This window comes from Diplotaxodon limnothrissa, linkage group LG18 (assembly GCF_057381915.1).
Source record: "Diplotaxodon limnothrissa isolate DT_005_m linkage group LG18, D_limnothrissa_male_GT1.1, whole genome shotgun sequence".
Taxonomy (NCBI): domain Eukaryota; kingdom Metazoa; phylum Chordata; class Actinopteri; order Cichliformes; family Cichlidae; genus Diplotaxodon; species Diplotaxodon limnothrissa.
This window is the reverse complement of record NC_140613.1, coordinates 38,571,106-38,585,965: the sequence shown is the minus strand read 5'-3', so window position 1 is coordinate 38,585,965 and position 14,860 is coordinate 38,571,106. Positions and strand designations below refer to the sequence as shown.

Below are 14,860 nucleotides of genomic sequence, written 5' to 3'. Positions count from 1 at the left end.
TCTGCAAGAAAGGTGTACGATACCAGGCATGCGTTCCATTAATAGGTTTGACCTTATATGAAAAGACAAACCCTTTTCCTCAAAGTAGGACGTGACCACCTCAGAACACTGTATTGAAGTGTAACTCACTGTGACAATGCTACCTTCTTTGATTGTATCTGTAGATCCCACAGTTTGTCTGAGATGGCGGTGGAAAGTGGGAGTCACTGGAAGGCAGCGCGAACTGTCCGGTCACTGAGCGGCTGGGTGGGACGGAAGTTGTCCCCCAGCATCCCATCATTCCCTTCTGGCAGCTCCGCACCTTTGACGTGGGACCGTAGTCTCCGAAACTCCTCAATCTGCAATGACAAAGATGTTTACACAGAAACTGAGGGAGTCTGTTGAGGTCTTGGAGACGCAGGGCTACTTTTTCACCAGAAAATCCTCCTTTCTGAATTTTAGAATTATCATTATTTACTTTAATTTAATTTAAAATGTTCTGATGTCTTACCCTGTAGTAGAATAGCAATCTTCTTTTTTTTCCTTCTTTTTACCACAACAAGAGGAGCACTGTGGTGATTGTGGGTTTAGGTTCCACTGTGCCTTCACTTTATATTGCATTGTGTCGCTGCAGGTATTTATTCATGTCTAAGGAAAAGAATCTGACAAACTGTCAGCTGTATAAAGTCTTCAGAGCCTCACTTTCACCTTCCTAAAAACAAGCTTGTGGGTATAAAAAGGAAGGACTAAAGTTATGTGTGATTCCTCATAACAGAGAAAGTGGAGGGGTTATTTCTGGTGATTTCACTATTTGCTTTGGTTTAGCATGTCAGATGGACAAACGAACCATTTTTACTCATCTCTGAATATAAAAGCTCGACAGGTCATCTACAAAAAAGAGCATTCTGGGCTTTTTATAATTCTCAGATCAGAATAATCTTTCACCTGACTTCCTGTTCATGAGAAAATGCTGCAAGTGCAGATATGATCTACACACACATACTGTGCAGGGGGTAGCAATATCAGGCAAAACAAATATGAGGCTTTTTATGCAGCCGTGCAGCTGTGTCACAGAGGAAAGCTTTATAGCACGCTGTCAAAGTGCATTACAACATACTAACAACATAGTAGGCATAGTAACTGCCTGATATGTATACACATTCACTGAGCACACACACACACACGCACGCACGCACGCACGCACGCACGCACACACACACACACACACACACACACACACACACACACACACACACACACACACACACACAGAGTCAATAATAGCCGGATGTTTGAGGTGTGTATTCTAGGTAAGAAGGACCTGCTGTTTTAAAATACTTGCTGTGGTTACAGAACATGTTACAGAAAGAAGAACAGTAAAGTGCAGCACAGTACATGAGTAGGCATAAAAAACAGCATACAGGTCAGTGTGCTGGAGTTAACTGTGTTTTTTTACACTTTGCTTTTTTACTTTAAAGGGATGTAGAGAGAAGTGTAATGGAAAGGGTGGCAGGCAGAAGGTCGCATGTATAGCATAGTTAAAGGACTATATTATTCTAGTGTAACCCACTGCTTGGGCCTGCTTATCAACTGGTGAGAAACTAGAGCTGCTGTCTGAACTGCCTAACACTTGGCAGGTTTTATACTTACGCCCCTCATAAAACCAGAACCCAACTGAAGATTTTTCTGTTTTAGTGTTTGCTTTTAGGACTTCTATTTGTACGCTGCAAACAAGAAGCACTAATAGTTGCGGAAGGAGCCATAAAAATGGCTTAACTTAAAACTTTAAACACATACACATACTGTTTGCAGGATTGGCTTTGTTATCATCTAAAAATAAGAAAATTTATCATCTTTAACCCATTGATACTTTCCAGCTTTTATTATTCACAATAGGGCATGGCCTGAGGGAGCCTGAAGTCATCCTTTCTGTTGGCATTTCTGCAGGTTCAATGGAGCAGAAAGCAGGGAACATGAAAGCCTGAATTAAATGTCAGATGGTTACTGTCATCATCCTTTACATCAGGCTGCTGGAGTAAAGCATGAGAGACCCAAAGGCTAAATTCAAATAAAAATGTATCAAAAGAAACTCGACAGACTTATTGATTGGTAGTGAGTGTAAAGGTTTCCTGTACTGTGAGTAACTGCTAGAGAGCTGTGGACTAGCATTACTGTGCAATTTAAAAATACATACAGGGCTGACATATTGATCATATAAGACAGGATGTAGAAAATGAGAAACCCCCTCAAACATGAACAATACAGACACTGAACGCAGTAGAAGAGCCACGCCAGTAAAAGCAATGTAACTGATTGGCTTACACTTGCCATGGGTAGCCGTTACCATGTATGATTCATGGCCTATAATTTTGCTGATGTCTACTTTATTTTACTGCTGCAGCAGATATCTACAAGTTGTTTCATAAGAGAAATAAAATGTGTTTTGCCGATAAACAGACTATTCACTAGTAACAGAAATTTTGTATATCGGTGTTAGGCTAATATTCTTAATATTCACCACTTAATAGATCTTGATGCATGTTCAGCCATCCAGGTAAGGAAATACTAACAAGTTGATTCTGTTTATCTAGATGTGAAATTTTCAGTGAAAAATAAAAAATAAAAAAAAAGACAGGTTAGCCTTGTTAGACTGTGAGATTTCCATCAGTAATGGGGGACATTTAAAAGTTGGTGTGTACCGTAAACCTACGAATACAGATCAGTATTTAAGGTTTCATCATCCACTGCTGCACAAACTGGGTGTCATCAGGACGCTGCAACATAGAGGGAACACCATCCCAACAGACTCAGCAGCCAGCGAAGCAGAAGAACAGCGCTTCAAGAAGGCCCTGAGTAAATGTGGTTATCCCAGCTGGACATTTGTTAGAGCACCTAAAGAAAGCTCCAGCTGATCCAGGAGAGAAGGGCAACCGCTGCTTAAGCGAAAACCTGTGGTCATCCTGTATGTGTCAGGAGTATCGGAACAGCTGAGACGCATTTTCTCTAAACACTGCATCCGTGGCTTTTAAACCCCAAAACACGCTGAGCCAAAAATTGGTCCACCCCAAGGATCAGGTCCCCTGACACAAACAGAGTAATATACTGTACGCTGTTAAGGAGGATTGCCAGGATTTATACATTGGAGAAGCCAAACAACCTCTGGCTAAGATGGCACAACACAGAATAAGTAACTCGTCAGGCAAGGTCATTGATCAGTGGTTGTTGATCAATGGTCATGACAATTTGCTTACTAATGATCAAGAAACAGACCTCACAGCCCATTGTTCATTCAGTGGTGCTAGTTTAAGTCATTATGCAAATCTACTGTATATAAGGTTGGAAACCTGCAGTCAGCTGAGACTGAAGAAGTCACTTGGATCAGTGGCGAAACATTTCTCTCACTGAAAACGCTACGTCCAGATGACCAGAATCAACTTTTTGGGACCACTTTATAAAGTTCCTGAAATGCTTTTATTGTGAAATAGCAGCAGGGTTTTGCGGTTTTGCAGCTTTCTGCATCTAGGGTTTTTTTTCTTTTCTTCTTATTATGAAAGATTGACAATTATACATTAACCCTTTACTGTATTCACCATTATATTCTCCACTGATTTCTGGCAAAATATATCCGTCTCATCAGCAGCTAAACACTCCACTACCATCAGCAGCTGATGCTGTAGCTTCTTCTGAGAAAACAGCTGCCTGAGGACTTTGCCTGTCAGGAACCCAAAACACTGAGCTGAAAGGGCCTTTAAGGCTGAGATAATAATTCTGGGATTAAACAGAAGAAGAAAAATAAATAAAACAAAAAAAACCTTAAAAAGGCAGAGGATGCTTTACTTTACCTGCTTTATTTGTTTTACCTGTAACTGTGAGATGGTGAGAGGGTAACGATAGAGAATCCAGGTCACATTCTCACTACAAGGTGGTGTAGTCAGAGATCCTTCATACACCCAGTAGTCTCTCAGTAATGGATCTGTGGGCAGGTTTTGTGGAAAAAGCAAACATCAGTTATACTTTGATGATATTGTTTCAGCTCTCAAGGCTGAACAAAAAACAATTTCTTCATCCCATCATGCAGTTGACTTTCTGAAATGAGGACATGATCTGCATTTTTTTTTCAACTTTATCTCACACCCACACAAAAATCGTATGGGTGTTATCAGGAGGCAATAGCTACAAATCTGCATCGGTGCTCAAGACATCCTTGCTTACCCGGTAACAGAGTGTTGGGATTAAAGCAGGGGATTATCTTGCTCTTCCCCTGGTGGCATTAACACAAAGATAATTATTCTCATTGTACATGCATCCTACAAATCCAGCATTTTAAAATGCTTTCATCTGCTCAGATTTTTTTTTAATTCAGTCACACCTTGTACTGCAGGTCCTGGAGAACTTCAGTGATGGCCTTCAGTCCCAGATGCTCTTTACCAATCTGATAAAAAAGTAAGCATGTTTGGTTTCACAACTGACAAAGTAGTCCTTATTTCAGCTTGAACTAGTTGATAACGATAATGCTACCAGTGATTGTGTTTAAGCAGGACTTTTATACTTTTATGTCTGCAGGAAGTAAACAGGGAATGAAGTAAGAATTCTGTTGAGAACAGGATGTGTGTAGTGTTAGGTCTGAGGTCAGGAATGTTTTGGGTTGAAGAAAGAGTGAGATAGCCACTGTTTTTTGTCAAGGTTTTTGAGCAGGTTTCTCAGCAGACTAGCTTTTCAAGAGGTCTACTGAGAGTTCTTGAAAACCCGGTCTCATTTCATGAGCTGAGGATTATTCCTTATGGAGTGCATTAAGCATGTAAATCAGGGGAATTTCACAGGAACGTGGCAAACAATACATTCCAAACTGACTCATTCTCAGGTCACACCAAGCATATCTAGAATTTATCTGATCAGTCATTTAGGAAAACAGCTTTTACAATGCTAGGAAGGAAAGTACATTAGGGCTGATAAAAGCAAATGTTTATAAAAATGCATGTCAAGACTAGACTTAAAACGGGCATTGTGGCTCAGTCCCAGTTTAGGGAGCCAGCATATAACTTAGAACTCCACAGAAAGACAGCACCTTTTACTTTGTGTTTAACTGAGCATTCACAGGCTGCATAAGATGTCACCAAACACTCTGTAGCTGGATCATATACATGGAAAATGGGACAGCCTTTTTAAATGGCACTTCCCCTGAGCTGCACTTAACAGGGAGAAATGGTGTGTTTAAGTGTCTTTTTTTAAGCATGGAGAAAAAAATGCATCTGTTTTATGAAGAAATGTATTTAAATTTATGTTTTTTTTTTTGGGGGGGGGGGGGGGGGGTATCTGTATTTCTTTCTTTCTTTTAAAGTTCTTCAGTGGAAGCTTTACAGACATTTTCAAACATTTAAAAAATGCAATATATCAAGCAATAACTAGTTTTGACAATGTCTGTCACACTGGGGACAGTGTGATGATTTTCTGCTGGTAAGCCTCAGTTGCATTCATGTAGATGTTGCTTTGACCTGCCTAAACATTACTGCAGAACACGTATTTCTCTGTGGAGAAAGTATTCATTAATGCCACTGGTCTTTTTCAGTAGGATAATACACACAACACTTGACAAAGAGTTCAAAGTATTGGGCCCCCAGATTTCCCAGTTCACAATAACAAGTGTATGTGGAATGTGCAGGAAAAACAACTTCATTCCATGAATGCTCCACCTCCTAACTTCCAGGACTGAAAAGACACTGACTTTAACGATGTTTCTGACTGACATAGAAAATAGTTTCTTGGCTATGAATAAACAGACATTGTAAATCAATCCTTTATCAGGTCACTTTGCCAGCCTTCTGGCTCTGGATGCTTACCTGCACAAAAAGAGCTATGATAAGTACTCCATTCTTCTTCCCTAGAGCATCCTCCAATGTGTTAAACAGAGTGCTGTTCCAGTGAATCAGATGAAGCTGCACACAAAGAAACAACACATTACAATCTGTGATTGAGTGGCATTTGCTGTAGAGAGGACAAGTTGTGAGTGAGTGAGAAACCATCAGCTTGTGGTGACTGAAGGCTTTTTGTAAGGGCTTTCACATAAACAAAGGGACGTGTACAAAGCTTCGACCCTGAAAGCAGTAAATACAAGACCAGACTGAAGTTACATACATGATAAGACTTACAGCTGCCATGCTATGTGTCTTATTATAACAGACACAGTGGAAAAAACATTAATGTATAATATCTTTGTGATCTCTGAGCTGCCTGTTTCATTATCAATAGCCTTCTGCACTGAGAACTGATAATGTGTTTTGTAAAAGGAAACATAAGCTATCGTAAAAGGGTAGTTCTGCTGCTACAAACAGGAATGGAAAGAGACACTGAGCTATACTGAGAATAATATCTGCAGTAGATTGAGCTCAGTACAATCGGCACAGTAAACTGTATTTACCACTGTCTTCAAATAAGCCAAGCTCTCTTCACACAATTTTCCCTTGTTGACTACGGACAAACACTAAAAATGGGAAAATGGGACATTTGTAGACCAGCAAGTCCAATGTTCTGTTGTCAGATTCATATATTTTTGGTGTCCTAATAATTAGGAATTTATTAGGTATTTACCTTGAGGTCCAGTAAAATGCCAGATATTATATTGTGCAGGAACGTTATCTAAGAAAGTTCACCAGAATTTATAACATTAGTGTTTGAAGATGGAGTCCAGTTTTGGGAAATGCAAAGTTGTTGTAGATGACAAGATAAAAATGGGATTGACCTAACGTGGAGTAAAAACCAAAGTAGAAACAGCTCACACATTTGTAAACAAAAAAAAAATGAAAATATAAATGTAGGTTTTTGGATGGAGTGGTACAGTTTCTTGATGAACTGTCAGAGAACGCACCGTAAAGATTTCACAGACACACGGAGTCACAGAATGTTTGATTATGACTGTGGAACAATGCTATTGATATCAAAGCAGATACTTTTCAAAGAAAAAAAAGATTTTGTCTTCAAGGACTCATCAAACTACAGTGTTAGCTGAAGACAAGTCTAAACAAATCAGTGCATTTCTTTGGTGTTTGGGGTGTGCTTCATGGTTATGGCCTTGCTTTTTTCTCTTTTTTCTCCTTGGTTTACCTCCATAGGGAAAGCCTTGAAGTTGACCGTGTGCTCCGATCCTCTTTGGTTCTCTTTGCCCCAGTGGAATCGAACCTCATGAAGCTCATACTCGTGATCGCTTGGCAGTGGACCTCCAGTAACCACTGTCACAGGAAACCAGAGGGTTTATGATCAAGCACGTACAGGAAGAAGGCTAAATAGGTCAGAATAATAGTCGGTGTGAGAGAAAGGGGTCATTTGTTATGCGATGCAACTTTTTTGCTTTTCCCTTGTGAGAAAAATATACATTAATCACCTCCTACCAAATCTCAAAAACTATTCATACATCCTGTTTCAAAGCAGTTTAGTCAACAATTTGTGTTTGCTGATATGATGTCATGGCTGCTGGGAGTTACCTGACTTGGACCTGAGAATAATACGGACAGTGTGTCCATCATTGATGACCTCGCAGTCTCGACACACCACGTAGTTTGGTGACAATCCAACATCCAGGAGTGACGGATCGTAGTGAGCCTCCCTGGAGTTTAGATTAATGGGAGACTGGTACTCGCCATTGGCTGCTGGGAAATGAAGTCCCCATTCTACACCTTTATGAGCAAAAATAGGCATAAAAATGCACATGAAATAGAGCATACATTCAGATTATTGTTGTAACATATAGGCTTACTAAGAACATGACCATTAAAAATGGTTGCACAGTTTTAAGTGTTCTGCCAAGTCACACTTAAAAGTAAAGGGAACTGTTGCACCAGCTGTTTCAAAGTTCAAACTTTGACTAGCTGTAATATGTTACCAAAGTCATCATCTACACTCAATTTAAACAATATACACCACATAAAACAGCTCTTATGAAGGGCTTGGTCATTGCTAAATAGGCGTCCATCCTGTGCCTCAAATCAAGTACTTCCCTAAGTACCATTTGAGGTAAATAATGGCTTTCACTGACAGCTTTATTCAGAGCAGTCATAAGCAGCATCAAATATTGTTTAAGGGTCAAAAAAATGAAAGCAGCATGGAAGTGGCTTAATCTGCATGCCATATGAAGGGTACGAGGTTGCAATAAGCCCTGCAACAGACTGGCGTCCAGGGTGTACCCTGCCTCTCAGATGAATGGATGGATGGATTGGATAGATATCTATGGTTACAAAAAGACTTCCGGTGAAGTCTAGAGGGAAAATCTGTAAAAACTTCCCAAATGAGTTCATGGAATCGGTCATAAAAATAGCAACACTATTTTTCTTCTTCGCTCAATGACATCAGTTTCTAACTTTCTGCAGTTTCGCTTCTGGATTTTTGGTGAAAGTTTGTACAATCTGTGATCAGATGCTGACAGCAGGCAGAAATCCAATCACAGTCAAAGGTTTCAAATGCCATACTCACAACTCAAGTTTTAATTGGTGAACATGCAATCAATCTAAATTCATGTAGGAAGGAAATATGTTGTGTACTTAATGTTGTGTGCCAGTAACACAAGTATCCAAATTAAGATACACCTTTAGAGATTTATTTTACCAACAGCTGGTCCAACCCAATCACTGACCCTGAAACTTAACCATCAATTCAGCTGTCATTCACTTTGGTCTTTTTCCCATACCAGAAAAAATCCCCTTCATGTTGTTAGCCATGCTAACAAAGCTCACTTGCATGGCTAGTGCTTGCTCACTAGCCTCGCAAGTGAGCAAACATGTACTAGACAGGGAATTGTATGTTTAGAGTACAGTTACCAGTTAAGATTTCAACAAGTCATCCAACTTGACTGGTCATTTGCTCTTCCTACTGGAGGAACGTGGGGGGGCTGTTTTATATAAGAGGGGAGTCAGAAATGTTTTTTTATTAGCAAGTCTACAAGCAGTAAAGTCATAACCTGTAATTATTATAATAAATATGGCAATGGTAGCCTAGTAACAATGAAAGCACATTTTATGGTACCATAAGTGGCACAACACAGACAACTGTTTGATTAGTATGAAGATGGATGGATAGTTATTTACTGGAGTTTGCTGCTCTCTCTCTCTCATATATATATATATATATATATATATATATATATATATATATATATATATTAGGGGTGCAACGATATTCGTATCGATATTGAACCGGTACGCATATGTATCGAACAATACAACATTTGTAATTTATTTTATCAACTTTCCTTCTGACGATGCTGTCTGTGTTGAGCGCTCAGTGAATCTGCGTTCGACTACTCCGCCTAGGCTGCACTGTCGAGCGCAGATCCACTGAGCGCTCAACACAGACAGCATAGTCAGAAGGAAGAGCGCAGGGCAAGCTAGCAAGACAGAAGTTAAGCTCTCCAGATCTGGCGTTTGGAATTATTTTGGTTTTCATGTGACGTATGACCCTGAAGGTAAGCGAGTCATGGACTAAAGTAAAACAGTATGTTGGATGTGCCATGCAATGCTCAATTACATGGGTGGGAGCTAGTGTGTTAGCACAGTTAGCTCGTTAACGTGTTGGCCGTCTAGCCCCATGCACGGGGCGATCGGCGGTAGCTCGTTAACGGAGATTTGCCGTGTTGTGGCGTTAAGGTCATTTCAACGAGATTAACCTGAAATCACTAGTGGGAACACAACGAATATGACTGCACATTTACGCCGACATCATCCTAGTGCAAAGACAAAAACAACAAGCATGCTACTAACTTTAGCCGAGTCATTTAGACAGCTGTTAGCACATGATTCTCCTTATGCTGCTGAGAATATAGCCCAGAAGAAGCGGATAGTATAGATTTTATTTTGGAAAGAGACATTTCTCTGTAATAAACTCTCTTTTCCAAAGATGAGTGATTACTCAATCAGATACAGGGCTTGCAATATCGCTAGCCCGACGTCCTGGGGCTAGCGATTTTTTTCAGTCGGGCTACCAAAATCTATCTCTTCCCTGCCCGTCGGGCTATTGTAGGAAGAAAAATATATGTCAATGCTTTTGCATTCTTTCAGAAATGTAGCTGGGTAATTATGTCATTGGCATCGGTGAGCCACTGTCAATATGTGACATATTGAAATCGCGTTTGAATTTGCGCTTGTTTTTTTGCTTTCACTTTGCAATCGCGCGAACTGTGTATAGAGAGCGACAGCACTGATCTGTGAGTGATGAAAATTTGTGCACCAATTCCTCTGACATCGTCTTATTAATCGTTAGCTCACTATGCAAACATGACAAGTGAAATCTCCCGCAGCAAGCTTAAACATGTGAGAGGTTGAGGATATATATTTCATTTCTTCTGAGCCAAATAAGACAGGTCAGGGTGAAGAAGTGACAGCCAAAGAAAAGCTTACCACAAAACGGAGAAGTTATGACAAATCAGACTATAAGGCAAAAAGAAAGTGCAGCTTCATGGTTTCATGGACAAAAGAATTTCTGTGGCTGCAATATGACGAGCTAAATAACCAGGGCTGCACATAAGTGGTCCGCAGGTGCGCATTCGCTGTCAAAATAAAAAACGCGCACAAGGGTTAGGGTTAAATTTAAAAACTGTACTTTTGAGTTAAAATATATATTTATAATTTTAATAAATGACAAATTAAAAAGGCATGAACATTTTTTTGTATCGAAAAAATATCGAACCGTGACACCAAAGTATCGAACCGAACCGAACCGTGAATTTTGTGTATCGTTGCACCCCTAATATATATATATATATATATATATATATATATATATATATATATATATATATATATATATATATATATATCCAAACTCCAATAAATAACTATCCATCCATCTTCATACTAATCAAACAGTTTAAATAGTAGTTGTGGTTTAAATTGGGGTTTGTCGCCACAAAATCAAAGTCAAATAATATCCCCTGAAGTGATATAAACAGATCTGGGTGTGTGCTTGAGAGGAAAACGGTGGTTTCAGAAGAACGTGTGGGGACACGAGACTGGCTAAAACTGGTCTTAAGTCCCTCTTCCTCTTTGCCTTGTCCTCATTCTGGTCCTGAGTTTCTTTCTGCTTCCTCTCAGTGTCTAGTAAACAGGACTTCTTGCAGTGAGTGTGACAATGAGATTACTGTTCATAAAAACAAAATTAAGCAGACTGCAGTTGTAAAAACAGGGCAAGTCTGTCCTAAATGAGACAGATCACCTGTTCACAGCACAACACTAGTAAGGCCTTTGCTATCAGTTTAATAGAGTGTGAAGATAAACAAGTGTAGAGAAAGTGATCCCACTGAAAGACAGAATTTGCTTCACTTTTCAGCTGACTGCAACAGTAAGAGATGTGTACAATGTGCACAACCTGCTGTGTTTTTAGAAAAAGGAAATACACACTGGCAGTATCGTGTTCGTGGAAAGTCCAGTACACCCATCTGCCTCCAAGACAAGGAGCTCAGGCCTCACAGTGTGCCTTTCTGTTGGGACTGCAGATAGACGGTCCTCACTGGCTGACTACTCACACCATAGCAAAGAAGCATGGGGCAGTGGTCACATTCTCGCTTTCCTCAGCAACTAAAGCCTTAACAACAGTTTACTAAAGGCAGTGAGAATTTCAGTGGCACTACTAAATTGCGGATTGTTGCTTTAATGACCTCAAATTAAGGACTTAGCTTTGTGAGTAATTACGGTTTTTTTGCTTCAGCCATTGGAAAAGAATTTGGTGTTGTTAACTTTAGTGTTAGATGATATCATTCTTATGTGTAAGCTAATCAAGAAATGACTGTGCCAGCTTGTTAGCCACACAGGCGTTAGTTGGTGGCCATCTGATAGCCACCACTCAGCAGGGAAAATGTGCACCTTCAGTGGTTGTTGGAGGTTCTGGCAGGCTCTGTGAAACCAACTGATCAAATCGCAGACCAGTTAGTCAGTGACCTTGTAATTCACTGGTTGCAGCAGAAAGATGTGCTTTCTTTAACTGGTTGTGGGTGGTTGCTGGAAGTTGCTGGCTGTTGTTATCAAGAAAGTGTTTGCAAGCAGATGTAAAGTGGTACACCAAAACCCTTCTTTGAGAAACCCCCTTTGCTTTACTTGATAGCAGGCTGCCACCTTTGCAGCAGTTTATATGGAAGATGCTGAAATTTCTGTAAACACTTGCAAACTACTCACCAACTGTTAGTGAAACTAAGAGTGACGAAAATGAGAAATTGAGAGCAGTCAGAGTAAAAGTTAGGGTTAGCCCTAACCCTAACCCAATTTATACTGCACTTGTTCCACTTTGACTAAAGCTTGTGGCGTAAATGACAACTCGTTGTAGAAAAGTCTGTCTTCAATGCAAACTGCAGGTGACCAAAGCTATCACAAGCAGATTCTTGGTGTAGCTGATTTCACCTGGCAATAGCAGCAACAATTTGCCAGCAACATTTTTCCCTGGTGACCAGAGGTTGTCAGGGGGTCAACCAACCTCTAGGTCTATGTGACTGACACCTTAGCTAAGTCCTAAGAAAGGAAACTTTTGCTTATTACACAGCAGTGAGCTCTGTCAGCTCATGGCAAGGAAGTTCTGTACTTGTGCTTATAAATTAAGATGAAGAATTTCCTGTGGGAACCTCTCATCTCCTCTTAGCTAACCAGGTATTTGCATGTCAAATATTAGTGTCTTAGATATACATGGTATTCCATATAATTTAGTATACTTACAGTAAGAATTTCACAGTTCAGTGTGACAGTATATCCCTCGATGCTCAGTAAAAGCAGCATTAGCAGAAAGACAAAGTGAACACATAACTACATGACATACTGAAAGTATGACAGTAATGTTTGTAACCTATGTTCAAGTGTTTATGTGCTTTATTCAGTTTCTCTGTAGACAAAGATATATGAGTGATATATGAGTGACAGCTCTTAATGCCAAGTCATTTTTGAGTTTTATTGTATGAATTGTAGAGTCCAAGGAAATCTTTGCTCTGCTGTAAGTCTCTGACCAACAACTGTCTGTTGCAAGTCTCCTATACTTTTAGCAGTGCAGTGATAAACAGCTGTTTGCTGGCAACTTGATATTGTTGCCAGCAAAAAGTGATATTGTTCTTGTGATATTTTTCTATATGACTGACTGTAAATCATGCCGTTCGAGCAACCTACAGCATAGGAGATGAGAGAGTAAAACCATTAGTGGTGTTTTAAAAACATATTGGTCTGACAGATGTTGTACAGTGTATAACCCAAATCCAACTAAAGAATCAAATTGCATTTTTTTTAAATGTTTTGAAAAAGTGTAAAGTTTTGGGTTGTCCCCCTTAAAACTCCTCCTGATCCTTAGCTTTTCACACATCTCCAGCATCCCTTCACATGCTGAGAGAGCCCAGCCTACCTTCCTCATAGCCCCAGTCCAGCTCATCTTTCCCCGGAGTATAATCCGACTCCTCATTCACATTGTCAGCCATGGTGCTTTGCAGTCTACTCCCTGTGGCTAGAAACCAGTCTGTCCTCCCACTCACGGCTCCCCGTCACTCTGGTTTTAACTGGTTTTGGACACAAACTGAAGTCTGCTGGATGGATTCCCAGCTCAACAACAACTCTCTCTTTTCTTTGATGCAGTTTCTCTTTTCTTCCTTTTTTCCGTCTGTCTCTTCTTAACCCTCTTTCTTACTCTCTCTTGCTCTCGTCCTCCTAAAGAGACAAGCTGATGATGTGTGCAGACTGCTCTGCCTCTGTGAGCAGCTCTTTACTCTGTGTTGCTCCACCTCTTTTCTCTCGCTACTTTGCTCTACTCTTATCTCTCTCTCTACCCCTCTCTCTCTCTTCCTTTCTGTGTCTCTGCAGGTGTGCTTGCTCACCCTGCCATAAAATGTCAGAACAGTGTTTCTTTTTCATCTCCCTGCCCTGTATGCTCCCTGTGTTCAGAGGTGAAAATAAACTGTAAAGCATATCGGCTTTAATTATTTTTTCTTTCTTGATTTATTTGTTATGATCGTTTACCCTTTCTGCTGTTTTCGGAACCACAGTGGTTGTGTGTATGTGTGTGTGCTGGAATGCTGGCAGGAAGGTCGAGCTGGCGTTTCTGTTGGAGGTCACAGATCCACCCTTGGGTGAAGGAAACAGCAGTGGTTGAGAAAACATGCAAAAAGTAGCATGAGGGTGAAAGTGAAAGGCCAACTCTACTTCAGACTTGATGACTTCAAGATGGACAAAGCAAATGGCTCTCAAACACCCACAGAAACCTTTGGCTACAACTTCATGGCCTATCACAAATGAGTTTGAACACTGAACAGTGCTTTATATTTCACCCTGTTATACATTCTTTAATTACCAGTTGTTGTCATTTGTAAGTTAACTATATATTTTTCAATTTTACTGTATTTTGGGAGGTGGAGTCTCAAATGGGACAAATAATTCATAGTATTGACATTTTTTCCTTTGTTCATTCCCTGCTTTCCTAATCCATATCCTCCAGGCTGCTCTCGTTAATTACCCTACATTCTTTATCAGGAAACTGTCCTTGGAAACTGTCCTCAGAGCAAGCTAAATGAAGAAGAGCTCCCTTGATATGCAGGAGCATCAGCATTTAAAGAACAGCCAACAGGAGTGTCCTCCCGATCTGAAATTCCCAAAGTTACCAAATCATGGGATTTGCTAGATTTTCCAAGAGCCAAGAGGAAGTGCAGAAGTCTAATTTGCACTCAAATTTTTAAATTACACAACATATCATTTTACTTAAGTAACAGAACAGGTTGTTACCCTCTGACTCCCAAAAACCTTATAGGAGTTCATGCTGAAATGACATATGAGCGTTCTTAAACTGTAATAGTATCACCCAGGAAGAGCAACTGAATCCCTGTTTGGAGACGGAACGTGTGGTGGTTGTGTAATCAAACACAAGACCTTAAGCTATGAGCGGAGGT

General features: G+C 40.2%; 1 protein-coding gene across 1 annotated transcript; it reads right to left on the bottom strand.

Annotated features, from left to right (window-relative positions):
• Positions 1–203: 203 nt before the first annotated feature.
• On the bottom strand, positions 204–13,402 carry ca8 (carbonic anhydrase 8 (inactive)). The gene is made up of 8 exons (XM_085378529.1): positions 13,330–13,402; positions 7,455–7,646; positions 7,078–7,202; positions 5,817–5,912; positions 4,349–4,411; positions 4,192–4,240; positions 3,840–3,952; positions 204–338 (listed from the first exon to the last, which is right to left on the bottom strand). The coding sequence occupies exons 1-8, from the start codon at positions 13,400–13,402 to the stop codon at positions 204–206; spliced, it is 846 nt and encodes a 281-aa protein (XP_085234655.1).
• Between the last annotated feature and the right edge of the window lie 1,458 nt (positions 13,403–14,860).